This window comes from Pyrus communis, chromosome 12, assembly GCF_963583255.1.
Source record: "Pyrus communis chromosome 12, drPyrComm1.1, whole genome shotgun sequence".
Classification (NCBI taxonomy): Eukaryota; Viridiplantae; Streptophyta; class Magnoliopsida; order Rosales; family Rosaceae; genus Pyrus; species Pyrus communis.
The window spans coordinates 979,140-994,301 of record NC_084814.1 but is presented as its reverse complement, the minus strand read 5'-3'; the positions used below and the strand labels follow the sequence as shown (position 1 = coordinate 994,301).

At 37.0% G+C, this 15,162-nt stretch overlaps 2 protein-coding genes, 1 long non-coding RNA gene and 2 other non-coding genes across 5 annotated transcripts; 4 read left to right on the top strand and 1 right to left on the bottom strand.

Annotated features, from left to right (window-relative positions):
* LOC137711068 (protein FAR1-RELATED SEQUENCE 3-like) lies at window positions 1-7,662 on the top strand. Its single transcript, XM_068450270.1, has 6 exons — window positions 1-287; window positions 704-3,056; window positions 3,163-3,252; window positions 3,558-3,707; window positions 6,028-6,144; window positions 7,050-7,662. The coding sequence occupies exons 2-6, from the start codon at window positions 807-809 to the stop codon at window positions 7,092-7,094; spliced, it is 2,652 nt and encodes an 883-aa protein (XP_068306371.1). The 5' UTR covers window positions 1-287; window positions 704-806; the 3' UTR covers window positions 7,095-7,662.
* A 429-nt stretch (window positions 7,663-8,091) lies between these two features.
* Window positions 8,092-11,687, top strand: LOC137711393 (uncharacterized). The gene is made up of 4 exons (XR_011065055.1): window positions 8,092-10,199; window positions 10,320-10,528; window positions 10,629-10,733; window positions 11,593-11,687. It is a non-coding gene; the product is annotated as an uncharacterized lncRNA (long non-coding RNA).
* On the top strand, window positions 8,475-8,532 carry LOC137711798 (small nucleolar RNA snoR101). Its single transcript, XR_011065143.1, has one exon. It is a non-coding gene; the product is annotated as a small nucleolar RNA snoR101 (small nucleolar RNA).
* LOC137711797 (small nucleolar RNA snoR101) lies at window positions 8,602-8,667 on the top strand. Its single transcript, XR_011065142.1, has one exon. It is a non-coding gene; the product is annotated as a small nucleolar RNA snoR101 (small nucleolar RNA).
* LOC137711392 (uncharacterized) lies at window positions 10,223-11,785 on the bottom strand. Its single transcript, XM_068450629.1, has 5 exons — window positions 11,564-11,785; window positions 11,261-11,444; window positions 10,957-11,163; window positions 10,666-10,857; window positions 10,223-10,582 (listed from the first exon to the last, which is right to left on the bottom strand). Exons 1-5 carry the CDS (start codon window positions 11,644-11,646, stop codon window positions 10,421-10,423), a joined length of 828 nt encoding a protein of 275 aa, XP_068306730.1. The 5' UTR covers window positions 11,647-11,785; the 3' UTR covers window positions 10,223-10,420.
* Between the last annotated feature and the right edge of the window lie 3,377 nt (window positions 11,786-15,162).

The window sequence follows — 15,162 nt, the reverse complement described above, 5'->3', positions numbered from 1 at the left end:
TCTACCTCAAAGGAGAAAGAAACAACAGAAATTAGAGCAGGGGGAGAGTTGGAGAAGGAGACCGAAACAATAAAGCTCAGCGGATTGGAAGGTCCAATCAGAGGTGGAAGAAGAATTTCTTTGCTCTTCTCTGCCGTGCTCGATTGGGGGTGTCAATCTGAAGTTGAAGGTATCGTCCAATTTTATATGAAATTGTTGTCGGCAAATTCATGGCGGAATTGAAAGCGGTGCTATTGCTTCGCGGGGTTGAATTGGAGCTGCGAAGGCGCTGAAAGCCTGAATCAATTGTAAGTGGCGACTCTGAATTTTTATGTTCTTCTCTCTGTGCTGACTCGTTGGTTTTGATATATGTTCATTAGTTGATGTTAATTTTCTGGTTGAGTGAAATTAGGGCATAATTTTGGTAATTTTGGGTTTCAATTGCGTTATTAGGATTACAAATACGCCATTCATGGATAAAATTTTAGGGGTTTCTTCTATTTCATCATTTTTTTTATTTGAATTTCGGGTTCTGGGCACCATTATGGTGGATATTTCTAATTCTGGTCAATATTACGATTCTCCGTTATGCATTGATATTTCGGCTTTTTCAGCGATTCAAAGTTTGCATGTTGTAATTCTAGGTAAGATGTATATAATCTATCCCATATATCTTTTTAAGGCTCAGCCATGAACCAGTTTGTGTGCTTGGGATTGTGTGCAGATTGAACTACATTTTCCGTGTTAATGAAACACATGGTGTACTGCTATTTTATTAGCTCGAAAGATAGGAATTGTATTCTTTAGCATTACACAGTGGGTTTGGGATGGATGTTGAAGTGATTGATGTCGAAGGAATGGTGCATCATGGAATAGCGGATGATGGTGATGCTGAACGAAGTGAAGGTGGAGAAGTGAATAACGCGGAAAATTCCGAGGCTCATGGTGAAGATGGGATTTCCGAGCCATATGTGGGTATGGAATTTACTTCTGAAGAGGCTGCCAAGACTTTCTATGATGAATACGCAAGGCGTTTGGGTTTTAGCTCTAAAGTTGGTCAATCTAGTCGTTCTAAACCTGATGCGACAACCATTGCTCGGGAGTTTGTATGTGGCAGAGAGGGTTTGAAAAGAAGGCAGGCTGATAGTTGTGGTGCAATGCTTAGGATAGAGTTAAAGCGTCAAGATAAGTGGGTTTTGACAAAATTTGTGAAGGAGCATAGTCATGCATTAGCGAGTCCTGGTAAAATGCAATACCTTCGGCCTCGTCGGCATTTTGCTGGTGCTGCAAAGAATGCAGCTGAAACCTATCAAGGAGTAGGGATTGTTCCCAGTGGTGTTATGTATCTTTCCATGGATGGAAACCATGGTAACCGTGCCACTGTAGAGAAAAAGCGTGTAGTTAGGAATACTTCATCTGCAGAATCAAATAGACCAGTCAAGAATGCTGTAACAATCAATCATGCTCTTAGGCCTACTAGTCGAAGGAGGACACTAGGGAAGGATGCTCAGAATTTGCTGGAGTATTTCAAGAAAATGCAGGCTGAGAACCCTGGTTTCTTTTATGCAATACAGCTTGATGAAGATAATCACATGGCAAACGTGTTCTGGGCAGATGTGAGGTCAAGAACTGCGTACTGTCATTTTGGTGATTTTGTGACACTGGATACCACATACAGAGTAAATCAGTATAGAGTGCCATTTGCTCCATTTACCGGAGTGAACCATCATGGTCAAACGGTTTTGTTTGGTTGTGCATTACTTCTAGATGAGTCCGAAGCATCTTTTATTTGGCTGTTCAAGACATTCCTTACAGCAATGAATGATAGCCCTCCTGTTTCGATTATGACTGATCAGGACAGAGCCATACAGACAGCAGTTGCTCAGGTGTTTCCAGAAGTCCGCCACTGCATTAGCAAGTGGCATGTTTTAAGAGAGGGTCAGGATAGGTTGGCACATGTGTGCCACGCACACCCCAATTTTCAGTTGGAACTTTATAATTGTATCAATTTGACTGAAACTGTCGAGGAGTTTGAATTGTCGTGGGATTCTATCGTTGATAAATATGACCTCAGGAGAAATGATTGGCTTCAATCATTATACAATGCTCGCGCTCAATGGGTACCTGTGTATTTCCGGGATTCCTTTTTTGCTGCTATATCTCCCAATCAAGGGTATGATGGCTCCTTTTTTGAAGGCTATGTGAATCAACAGACTACATTACCATTGTTCTTTAGGCAATATGAAAGAGCTTTGGAGAACTGGTTTGAAAGGGAAATAGAAGCAGACTTTGATACAATTTGCACGACACCAGTTTTGAGAACACCATCACCCATGGAGAAACAGGCAGCCAATCTTTATACAAGAAAAATTTTTGCAAAATTTCAGGAAGAGCTAGTTGAGACTTTTGTGTACACAGCAAATAGGATTGAAGGTGATGGAGCTATTAGCACATTCAGAGTTGCGAAATTTGAAGATGACAACAAGGCATACATCGTTACATTTAACTATCCGGAGTTGAGAGCTAATTGTAGTTGTCAAATGTTTGAGTATTCAGGCATTCTTTGTAGACATGTTTTGACAGTATTTACTGTAACAAACGTGCTTACATTGCCTTCCCATTATATTTTGAAACGATGGACAAGAAATGCAAAGAATGGAACTAACCCAGATGAACGTAGTGGTGAGTTACATGGCCAAGAGTCTCTAACTTTACGGTACAACAATCTATGTCGAGAAGCCATAAAGTATGCAGAGGATGGGGCAACCACTACAGAAACTTTTATTGCAGCAATGACTGCTCTTAAAGAGGGTGGGAAGAAGGTTTCTGTTGTGAAAAACAATGTTGCTAAAGTTGCCCCTCCTAGCGGTCAGATTAGTGTGACTGGCTATGATGACAAAAAAAACTCGACATCAACATCAGATTTGACTCCTTCGTTGTGGCCACGCCATGATGAAGTAATGAGGCGTTTTAATTTGAATGATGCTGGTGCACCTGCTCAAAATGTTTCTGACCTGAATTTGCCACGGATGGCCCCTGTATCTCTTCATCGGGATGATGGTACTCCTGAGAACATGGTATGGAAAATAATTCTTTCCAATGAATTCTTTGTTTTGGTTCTGTTCTTCTATTTTGTTTTGTTCCGAGTGCAAGTTCATGGCATTGATCTGGGATTTTTTGCAGGTGGTACTTCCGTGTCTAAAGTCAATGACTTGGGTCATGGAAAGTAAGAATTCAGTACCAGGAAATAGAGTAGCTGTCATTAACCTGAAGGTACAAATGAAGAAATGAAAAAATAGTTGTGACATTTTATATTACCAAATAAAATTAGCTCAAGTTTGCTGTATTTGATAATCATAGCCAGGATGGCTGAGTTTCATGAAATCTTCATAAATCCTTTTATTGTATTTAGGCTATTTCTTCATATGTGATTATTGCTGCACTTAATTCTGTAATGTAACATTGCGCTAGTGGAATGCTTGGGTTTGCACCGTCAAGCTTAGCTTACAACTGACTGAGCAAGAGTGTTCTCTCCGTATTTTTTTTTTTCTTAAACACATCTCTTATGACCACTGCAGTTGCAAGATTATAGCAGAATTCCGTCAACTGAATCAGAGGTTAAGTTTCAGCTCTCAAGGGTTTCATTGGAGCCAATGTTAAGGTCCATGTCCTACATCAGTGATCAGCTATCAACACCAGCTAATAAGGTTGCTGTAATTAATTTGAAGGTATGGGAGTCAAAGTTTCAAACCTATATTTTGTAAATTTGACCACAGTTTGATGAACCATTTTTCTACCTTATGTTGTTTGTGTTCATTCTCAATACCTTTTGCCTCCTTGTGGGTACAGAAAAATGGGGTTCCCACTTGGAGACACCCTTATGCTATTTTTCTGACTTAAATGCATTTGTAACTGGTCTTCTGCAAGCGGAATGATGGATAATTGCTTCAGAATGCTCTAGGCTGTGTTCATTAAGCTTTTCCAATTTTATCTTTCTGTTAACCAGTGTAGGCTGATAGGCTCATGGCAATGCCCTTGGAGTATCATTTTTCAATCCCTTACTATGTTTTGTTTGAAGCTCCAACTCTCAGAGGGAAAGAGGGAGTGTTTCTGTTTTGGAAGGATTTATCGGCATGAGATCCCTCTTTTAGTGTTACTTTATTTACCTTTATTATTGATTGCACTGTCTCTATTTTCAATCCATACTAAATTGATTTGGAAGGCCAAAGTTTTTCCTGAGGTTAAACTTTTGGCTTGGATTGTCGCTCATTGAAGGGTGAATACTTCTGTAGTCCTTCAATGGAAGAGGCCAAATTTTGTTTATACCCTAACTGGTGCACTATGTTCAGAGGAACTTCGGAGAGCTTTCATTGTCTCTCTCTCTCTCTCTGCGAAATCCTATATTTGTAGTGACTTTTTGGGGAAGGAAACAGCCTAAGTTGTGAGGGAAGGTTGGGGAGTTTGTGGACTGCTTCTGGGATAAGGCTAGATTTTGGCTTAGGTTTCTTTTGGGTTTCATGACAGCCTTTCTTTTAAATATGGATCGGGAACTTTTATTTATTTATTTTATTTTTTTTTAAATTTATTTATTTATAAAAACAATGTCACTGCGGGTTCACTTTGGATCATACTCCCCACTTTTTAATTCATGGCAGTCCTTCTGTTTCCTACAAAAAGAATAGTGTATTTATTAGATTGGGCAGTTTCTTACCTTCCTACTATAGAAAAGAAAACAATTTATATCATTTCAAAGCATCTCGGGGAAGACTTTTCCATCTTCTCATATTCTTTCTTTGTTACATTGTGCCACTTATGGTATAGATGGTTTAAAAGAACTGAAAAAGATTTGAAGTCATTTTTACAACCATTTCATTTCTAGTTTTAGTTATAATTTTTTGTGTTAGTGATAGAGGGAAGATATATGGGGTAACGGAGGGATGAAGACAGTTTGAGGGAGAGTGTTGAGGGGGAATATGGAGAATGAAGAAGAATGTTTGAAACAAAAACTTGAAACTGTCAGTTTTTGGTTTTAAATTTTGTTATGTGTACCATTCTATACCCTCCCACCATCATGCCTCCACCCTTCTTTGTCTCTCCTTTCTCCCTTGTTTTTTTAATTTTCTTGTCAATCTCTAAAAACTAAAAGAGAAATGGTCACCACACCGACGCTAAAGAAAGAGGGTTAATTACTAGTTTTCACATGTTTGTTCATTTTCTGAAAAACGGGAATGCAGTTGCAATGATTTATTTCACACATTTGCTGATAGGACAGTGGGAAATCAACTGTTGTAATTTTGGTAGACATGAATTCATTGCATATTTTATTGGTTGTAAAAGTAAGCATTAGAGGAGGGGGACATCAACTAGGTTATCAAATGAGATAAGAAGAAGATGTAAGAATCGCATCATTTAGTCAGACGTTTCTACTTGTGGGTTATTGGAAATGCAACATATAATCTGTTACCTGTTGCACCTTTCAAAAGCCTAAAAGCATACTGGTTTTACAAACATTTCCATTGTATTGATCTTGATTCTAGCACTTCTAAAATTCCTAAACTTGCCTGGATGAACTCTGCACACACATAAATACACACACATTAATCATTTTCAATCCTTGTTGATATGCTTAAGCTATGGGTATGTGGAACGCCGACTGTTTAATTTCATCCGCCCCCTCTTGTGTCTGGACTCTCCCACCATTTAAATTAAATAGCTCAACGTTTAGAATTATAGTGAGGTTGCAATTGATGGGATATACTATGGTAATCTAAACAGTTTTTGAATCTCTTAAGATGAGGGCTAACACATCTTATGGGTTGGAACAGATTAAATGTTTAGCCCTCAAATGAAACTAATACTCTTAATATAAATCTTACATTAAAGCCTTGAGTCCATCTCTGTTGAGTGTTGACTATTCTGGATTTGAAATGAAAATTAAATAGAGGTCACTCCTAGATATGTAATAATAATTTGTTGTTCTGAAGGCTCTTTTTCCCATCTATTAACGTTTGATGGATTAAGATAAACAAACGTTTTGAATTTCTTCAGCTTCAAGACACAGAGACAACTTCAGGGGAGTCAGAGGTCAAGTTTCAAGTTTCTAGGGATACATTAGGTGCCATGCTAAGATCAATGGCCTATATCCGCGAGCAGCTTTCAAGTGCTGTAAGCTTTCTCAACCAATTCTGTATTGGATCTCTTGTTTTCGGTTTATCGACTACATTTATGCTGTTTCATGGATGACAAAAAATCTCCGAAATGTTTATGTTCCCTAGTAAATGATTACTAGTTTGAAAATTAGCGCATTTAGAATCAAGTATTTAGGCTGTACGACAGAAAGAATTTAAGATTTTACCGGCCACTATAGGCACAAAGCTGAAGAGAAAACCTAATGAACCATATAAATAATTTTTTGGTGAACATATTGCAGGTGTATCTCCAGAATTCCAAATAACATAGCTAGTATGGAATTTGACGTTTTGATGAACCAGAAGTATTGTAATTTTGACTCCCTTAAGTATCTGGCGATATCTTTTTCATAGGAAACATAATATTTTGTAAAATAAAGTAAAAATTAATCTACCCTCTCTCTCCCTCCCTCCCTCTCCAACCCCCCCCCCCCCCCCCCCCCCCCACCCCAAAAAAAAAAAAAACACAGTCCCTCTTAATACACTTCATCCAATATATTTGTTGGACTGACCATGTGAGGTGTTACTCGTCAACAAGACTTTCGTTGATGACAAAGGTGGTAACTTTTTATCTTATACAACGACTGGTTGCCCAGCCATAGAACTACACATGCAGTCTTTCTTTTAGGTTACAGAAGAGGAACGTATGCAGGAATGATGGGTGGATGAAATTTATTGATTTACTACACTTGTAGAGGCATACCCAGCATATACTGGGACTTTTGCCTCTTTTTATTATTAATACAATGTACTTGATAAAAACGAAGAAAAAAACCTGGAGTTTTGCGAAATTAAAGTAGGAAAATCCTGGACATTGTGTTTTTGTTGAGTGATTACTCAATTCCTTTAACTGTTTACTTATGTAAAAGTTTAAATTGGCAGGCTGAGATCCAGCCAGAGTCCGTCGCTAAAAAGCAGCGGAAGTAAGGGCATCCTATTTATTCTACTTCACATACTGTAACCCAGATGTGTGTGACATCGGGTCTCCATGCGTAAGGGTGGCCACCTAGCAAGTTCGGAGTGCTCACAGCAGCTACATCTATCGCCTTGCATGGCCCTCCTCTTGTGTATGATTGTTGTCAACATATTTGTACATGTACCGCTAGAGAATCCAAAGCTTCAAAGAGATTTGGTAGGTCTACGTGGGCGAAGAATCTACGACAGCCCAGAAATTAGAGGGTGCCACTATTTGACATGCTTGTGCCGAAATTTTTTTTCTATAGGAATTGGTAGGGGTGATTCTGATTGCCGTAAGTTTGCAGTTCCCACATGTTTTTTTGTTTTTGTGTTTTTCTTACGTTGTAGTATAAGATGTGAATTCGTTTGTTTTGCTTGACTATGTCAGTTGAAAGGAGTATCTAATTTCCCATATTTCAGGGCCCCATCTGCACTGAAGTCTTTTACTAATGTTCAGGAACTTAGATTTCCCTCTACAATATTCGTTTGTATGCAATTTGGAAAAATAAATAAATAAATCGTTTGGATAGTTTGAGAGAGAAGAAAAACATTCATTAGAAGGTGTCGAGCCTCGAGAGTTCGAGGTGTGCAATTTTCTTCTATGCGTCCGGAGCACGGGGACTCGGAATTCGATCTCGTTCAGTTTACAAAGTGACATGATGGGTTAATAATCTTACCGAAGAGACATGGACCAAAGTCCATAATTTTCTTGGTCCTACTAAAGTAGCTCTATGTGCGTTAAATCTTGGGAATTTTAACGAAAAGCTTATGATACTGTTCATTTTAACGAAAAATCACATTTTTACTCTAAAAAGTCAATCATGATATTATTCACTTACGATACTTTTTTTGCTTTTTTGTTAAAACTCAAAATTTGCTTTGGTTCCGCCGTACCAATAAGTGGTCAAGAATTAAGTTTACGTGTACACACACACACACACACACACACACACACTTGTCGTGTGGTTTGGCCGTACATCCCCCCTCTTCTCCGTCTAGTTATGTACACAACTCCGATTCATAGTCGCTATTTGCAGAAGAAATACAGGGAATGGAAGCTTCAAATTGTCTCAATGATTTTCCAGCTTATCGTGTGGCAGTAAAGCTTTTTGCTGCTCTGAATGATCTTCCAAGGGCTGCAAGATATTTCTCCAAGTTTAAGGAAGCAGGTTTCTCTCCGACATATGATGTGTATTTGGACATGATTAAAATTTACATGGTTTCTGGGAGGCTGGCCAAATACAAACCTCTGTGTGAGATCAAGTGTGCATATGAGAGTGTGTATGTGTGCGCTCTATCTTTGCACATGACAGCACATTTGTGCATGCCTTTGTGTGCGGTGCAGATGATGTTTTACACTTGATCTCTGAACATTTGGCAAGTTGATCAATTGTTGACAAGCTATGCTACAATATTCCTTTGTGTGAGCATGAGTGTGTATTTGCGCTTGTGTGAGCTGGGGCAGAATGCAGATGATGGTTTACACTTGATCTCTGAACTTTACGTAGATTCAATTGTCGACAAGTTATGTTTATCCTTTGCACATCTGTTCATAACAATCCTATGTGTGAGCTGTGCGCATTTGCACCATTGCGTGTTAGTTCAGATGATGCTTTTTTTCTCTTTTTCTTGCCTTGTGAATCATAAACTGCCTCTTTGTTACTCGTTTATCTTTTAGCATTGCTGTTATTATTCCTTTGTTATCGTCAAAGGTGAGTCGTGAACTTGTGCAAGTTTAGTGGGTTCTCACTGTTTATTTGATTGTTGAAGATGTACGAAATCAGGAAAGGGAGCTTTCAAAATTCACTCTTTCCGCTATGTAGAGAGGGGGAGAAAAGGTAAAAGATGGTTTTGGTCGCTGTTATTTTACACTATGGGTCTTGCTTATGAGTCTTCCAACAATTTTTTTGTCGTCGAGTTGGGTATTCTCTGGTTGTTTCTTTTTTTTCCCCAGTGCCATCCCTTTTAAATTTCATCAAGAGCTAGATACAATTGCTATCATTGCTTCTTAGAACCTGCACCAAGGACCCTCCTTCGGTTGCAGACAACTTTCTTCCCTGCATTGTGTTGGGCTGAGTTTCTGTGACTTCTGTTGGCTTAAGCTTTTAGTATTTGGAGAGACATCTATAAGAAAGAACTCGTGTAACTAACGCTTGTTTTAATCTCAGCGAGCTACTAGGCTTATCCAACAGTGTAGGAGATAGCTTGGTTTCGGTACTCAAGAATTCACATTGTTTTTCTGTAGTCCTTAGTTTGTAACCATTGTTTTAGCTCGTGCTTTAAACTTATGGTCAATTTTTGGACAGTAGAACTGGATACTGAATGAAAGAAGGTAGATGTGAGTAACGGAAGAATATGATAAAACGGACAGGGGATTGGGATGATCTTTTGATTGAGAGATTTATGCATAAAGAGTATGGAAGACGGTTCTTTTCAACTGCTGCTTATGATAACATAGTGAGAGAACTGCAGGAAAATTGAAAAAGGGTCGGTTGAAAAATCGGATGAAAGCTCTCAAACATAATTTCAATGTGTTACAATCTCTTCAAGGGTATGAATGGTGCCATATGAAGCCCCAACCTGATGCCTGAAACGCTCTAATAAGGGCGGATTATTTTATCATGGAATGTGCATCACGCTTGAGAATTTTGAAGCTGTAGAGTGTGTTTCTGACTGGTTTAGACAATCTGGGCTCGGCTTCGTTTGCTTTACTCTTCTTCGGACACATTTGGCATGGTGCTCGAACCTTGTTTAGAGATGTTTTTGTTTCTGGTATTGATCCAGATTTAGAAGCTCAAGTGGAATTTGGAGCATTCCAAAAACTTGGAGATCCAACTACAAGAAGACAAGTAGTCTAATACAGTATGCTTTGTTACGTGTTACTTTTCATTTTTATTTTCCATGCATCTTTATTTACAAAACTTGCAGCATGTGGCGTGGCAGTAAGGAGGTCGATATGGTTTTTGCGAGGCTGGAAAAAGAGTACGAGTGCATGCAAGGAGGTCGATATAGTAGGACTGAAGCTAGATGAAGAAACAAAGTCTCAACTGTTGTTGCAATTACAGGAACAAAAAGGTAAGGCTTTTAAAATTCCAGCTTTCAGATCAAAGTTATATGCTTGGTTGCCTTTTACATTCCATTCTCTCTGTGTCACACTTTACAAATGATAGAAGTGCACAATGTTTTGTGCTATAGATAAACGGCAGCGGGTGTTGCATTTTATTGTTTTGTGCCTGGCCTTCTGCATTATTCTCAGAAACGCATACATACAAGTAAAACAATTGAGCTCTATATATCTATGGATTCCATATCTCCTTCAACCAACTCAGCTTCTGAATTTGACAGTTCACAGTATGTTCCTTCCATGCGTGATCATTGTCAAGATAGTTCTCATAAAAACTCAGGTCACCGTTTTGCCTTACTGTCACTGCAGCGCTGCTCCTGGTGCCATAGCGTCCCTGCACAATTGAAAATTGACGGATATGTAAGTTTCAATTCTTACAGGTAACTGGACTATGAATTCATTGCTAATAGCGTTTACCAGTGGAGTGTCAACTTCAACAAATATGGAGCTTAGATTGAACTCCCAGTCAAGTTCACATATACGAGGTAATGCTCTCTTATCAGCTTTAACTCCGTCCCTCATTAGCTTCTGAATCATTTCCTTCACGGGCATTTCTCCTTCACCGTATTTCTTAATCTCTTCCTCGAAATTTAACCGCAAGCGCTGAGCCTGCAGGACATAAAGCCAGTAACCAGGTACATGAGTGTTGGATCGATGACAGAAACAACCATGTAATTAACATAATTAGTAAGGTTAGTTCAAACCAACCTTGTGCCAGGGTGAGTCAAGCTTTGCATTTGATAGCACATGAATCCCTGGAGGAACTTCTTGAACAAGAATGGCTTCTCCTTTCGGCCTGTTGGACAGGTAAATCATGGTTCTGGAAGGAATGTCTGCCAAAACCAAGTTAAACCCGTTATACCGATGCGCCTCCTTCGCCAATTCTTGTGCAAATTCCTTTGGAGTCTTGGTGCTCTGCCATTGATTTATTTGCACAACACATGAACAGAAACTAACAACACAAGAACAACAAATGGTAAAAAATAGCAGGTAAAAAGAACGAAAACTGTACCTTTAAGAAGAGCACTGGTAGGTCTCCGCGGCTCTTTGCCTCCGGGTCGGTATCCAGCTCGAGTACATTTGTAAGAAAAGCGAGTCTCCCTCCTCTTGAACAGGCCAACCATGTCCCTCCTGCAACCTCATCTTGCCCGCCTAGTATCTCGCAACCTTCCCACCATCCGACTGGCGTTGTAGGCCTTTATATACGTACAAATACATACATACATATATGAAGATTAGATAATAAACAACCCCATGAACTTAATAAATCAAATAAAAGTAGCGTAATTGTGAATTAGATGGGTGACAGACTTGCCTGTTGTGATATTCATCTCTGTTTTGCAGGAGAAGGAAAGGGTAAAGAGGGTGGGCTTGCCAAAGGAACACCGCTATACACATCGTTCAATCACACTGATTCTTCTTACTAACATGTATAATATGATATACACACACATATATATATATATATATATATATATATATGTATGTCTGTATGTATATCCTGAGCTAGCTCTGGTTTTGTATAAAACAGGTGGCCAAAGAAAAGCTATTAGCAATATCCTTGGATTCGAGGGGTGGAGTGTTGTGACAAAAGTAGGTTATGAATAAATTAACTCTCAGTCACAAAAGTAGGTTATGAATAAAAGCAAACATGCGGTGTGCCGACTCGTTTTTCAAACAAACTAAAATTTTTATTTTTTCTAAATCGTTTTCTTATTTTGCTATGAGCGATTTGTTTCCGCTTCAATAACGCTTAAAAGATTACGTTTTTATACCACACTTTAATATTGCAAAAACATGCCATAAGTGATGTAAACAGTTTGTTTTTTTTGGTTAAAAATTTGTCTTGTAGTTAGAAATTGGAGTGGTGGAAATCAGAATAAATATGAAATGGCCTTTTGTTTCGTCTCATATTTATTTATGGAAAAGACTTACATCTAATTCCAGTTGGACACGTGTCTAGGTGAGATTGAGTGTAAGCAGGACCTATTGCTGAATTTTTAGCAGCTAAGTCTAGTTTTTTATTTATGGGGTGTATTCAATTGGGATTTTAATTATTTTAATAAATCTAGGGGTATTCAATCATGATTTTAGGTGATTATTTGAAATTCATGGTGTATTCAATTAGAATTTTAAGATAGTTTATTAAAATTCTTAGAAATCCAGATGTATTCAATTAGGATTTTAAAGGAGTTTATAATATTCTAGGTGTATTTAATTGGAAATTGATTTTAAAGAATTTGAGAAAGTTGAAGAATTAAAGGAAATTGAAGAGATTTCGTAGTGTATTTTAAGCATTCACAAATCTCATCTCTTCCCATGAGATTTCGAAAGAATTAAATCAAAATTTTATATGGAATCTCTACAACTTAATTAAACTCCATAAAAATCCATAGATTTATAAATTCATTAAAATCTCTCAAATTCTCAATTGAATACACCCTAATTTTAAGGACTTGGATCCTTTCCTGAGCCCAAGGAGAGGATCCTCCTGACCAAATGACTTGGGCCGTTGGATGAAAATCCAACGGCTACAAACAGAAGTCTCTTTAAAGTTATAATAATTATAACCGTTGAATTTTTATCCAACGTCCCAAGTCCTTTAATCAAGAGGATCCTCTCATTGGGCTCAAGAAAGCATCCGAATCTTAATTTTAAAACCTAGGCGTCTGTATCAAAACCCCTTAGCAAAATAGTCCTTATCCTTTAATCCGTTGTTTTTTGATCTTATACGAGATTCGAGTGTGCTAAATAGGATTAATTAGTGATCGGATTAACCACACGCAATTAATTAATTAATTAATTAATTGGGTAAGCACCAATTCTTTTGCCTATGTTTTGTTTACTTAGTAGTCAGAGCATTTAAAACAGCCTGTCGTGTCACTTGCTGGTTTCGGAGGCGCCGCTTCTTCCTCACCCTTATCGTTTAAGGTCATTAATACTTTGACGTGTGCCGATTTTTTTTTTCACGCGGTAATGCTTTTTAAAAAATGTTCAAACAATTTTCCCAAAAGTATGATTTTTTATAAATTTTTTATATCTCATGTTTAATGTTAGTATATAAATTAATATTAAATTATAAGATAATAAAGAATTTATAAAAAATCTCACTTTGAGAAATTCTTCTTAGACTTTTTCATACATTATTGAATCAAAATATCACATTTTGTAAACTTTTTCAATAGAAGTTTTTCTCCTCCTCTAGTGCCACAATTTTGATTATCTTGAATGAACACAATCCTTTTCACATATATTAAGGAAATCAACTTTGGAGTTTGTACGTTCTAATAATACGATATAATCAATACTAAGAGACTGATGAGTAGGCTAAAGCTTTACAATGATTAGCCATTAATTTGGTTCGAACTCAACTTTAGCGAGATTTCAACTTAAAATCTCTCACGTACAAGAATAATTTGTACTTGGATTGTGTTACTAATTATGGTTTTTGTATATAGAGCCTCTCTGAGCTACTAGGTACAATTTTTAGGCAACCTACTCGGCATTCAATTTGGAGGCAGATTGTCTGCCCTCCTGTTTGGATGTCCTTTCATCTCCTCCTATTTTGTGCGGTCATGGTTAAACCACGTCAACATTTTATATTGATTTTTTTTATAGAGATAATAAGACAAAAAGTAATAGGAATATAAAATGTTGACGTAACTTAACCATGATCACATAAAAAAAATAATAAAAAAACACCCAAACAGAAAGGCAAACAATTTACCTCCATTCAATTTACCTATCTGAACTTTGCCCCTATAGGATGAGGCAAAGTAGCTTTAGCAACATTTATTGTGAAAGGGAAAATATGTAGGGTCTAATTTATCTCAATTGTAGAAAAGGGTGACACGTAGAATCAGTAATGAAAAAGGCACATACCATGTATGTGTGTTGGTCATGATTCACTGGGAAGGTTTGAGGGTGCAACTTGGATAGTAACATCCGATTTCAGTCAATTTCGAGTCAAAAAGTTTCAAAACATTCCATACAAAAGTAAAAATTGTAATTATCTAAACTACACAGTATAGATATATGAAAATTTTTATTTCAATCCATGTAACGTCTTTTTACACTCAATTTAAATTTAAATTGTTAATTATCTATTTTATTATATTACATAATTACTATTAAGTACAAAATGAAATTAATAAAAGAACTCAAATTTATCAATAAACCCATTAAACCCTACCATCACTTCTTGTTTATTCTACGTTCATTCTGGCTAAAACCCTAATAGGTCTTGTAGAGAAAAACAAGCTTTTTTTTGGTGATGGATGATGATTTTAAAGTTTTGAATCCTCCAACTGAGATATGACTAAATTTATGAATATTTTGTTCGTTTAATTTCAATTTTTTTTTTTAAGTTTAGAAGGTGAATATTTGGGTTTCATTTTTTTCATCATTTCCGAACTGTTTGTTAAACTTTCTATAATTGGAAAATTCTAAGGAAAAACTTCGTACCAATTGTTCTTAGATGATAAACTTCCTTGTTTGTTGATAAATATAAGGGGATGAATTGTTTGATTTGTTGCTTATGCACATCAATAGAAAGAAAAAAGGCAAATGTACAGAAAAAAAAAGAAAAAAAAAAGGGAAGTAGCCATGGAAATGATAGTGGGAAGAGGGGGTGGGGCAACGATGCCTCTTCAAAAAAAATAAAATCAATTATAGATGTTATTTTATAAAAGGAATAGGTGTAAAGATAACTTAACATTTTGAATTAGATTTAAGATGGTAGGTTAAGTAATAAATTTGGATTTAAAGAGAGATTAATTTTTTAATAAAAAACAATATAGGTAAAGAGAGTAAATTGGATGTAAAAAGAGATTACATGATTTCAAATAAAATTTTCCTAAATATATATGCCGTTGAATAAAAAATATATATTAATAGAATGCTAATTGTCAACCA

What these genes read in the sequence shown, in the direction of transcription:
- LOC137711068 (XM_068450270.1), top strand. Translation starts at nt 807, where the DNA reads ATGGATGTTGAAGTGATTGATGTCGAAGGAATGGTGCATCATGGAATA. An exon ending in TAGCTGTCATTAACCTGAAG is followed by an intron (nt 3,253 to 3,557) that starts GTACAAATGAAG and finishes TGACCACTGCAG; the next exon opens with TTGCAAGATTATAGCAGAAT. An exon ending in GCGAGCAGCTTTCAAGTGCT is followed by an intron (nt 6,145 to 7,049) that starts GTAAGCTTTCTC and finishes TTAAATTGGCAG; the next exon opens with GCTGAGATCCAGCCAGAGTC.
- LOC137711392 (XM_068450629.1), bottom strand. Translation starts at nt 11,646, where the DNA reads ATGTGTATAGCGGTGTTCCTTTGGCAAGCCCACCCTCTTTACCCTTTC. An exon ending in TACCAGTGCTCTTCTTAAAG is followed by an intron (nt 11,164 to 11,260) that starts GTACAGTTTTCG and finishes AATCAATGGCAG; the next exon opens with AGCACCAAGACTCCAAAGGA. An exon ending in TTGAAGTTGACACTCCACTG is followed by an intron (nt 10,583 to 10,665) that starts GTAAACGCTATT and finishes TCAATTGTGCAG; the next exon opens with GGACGCTATGGCACCAGGAG.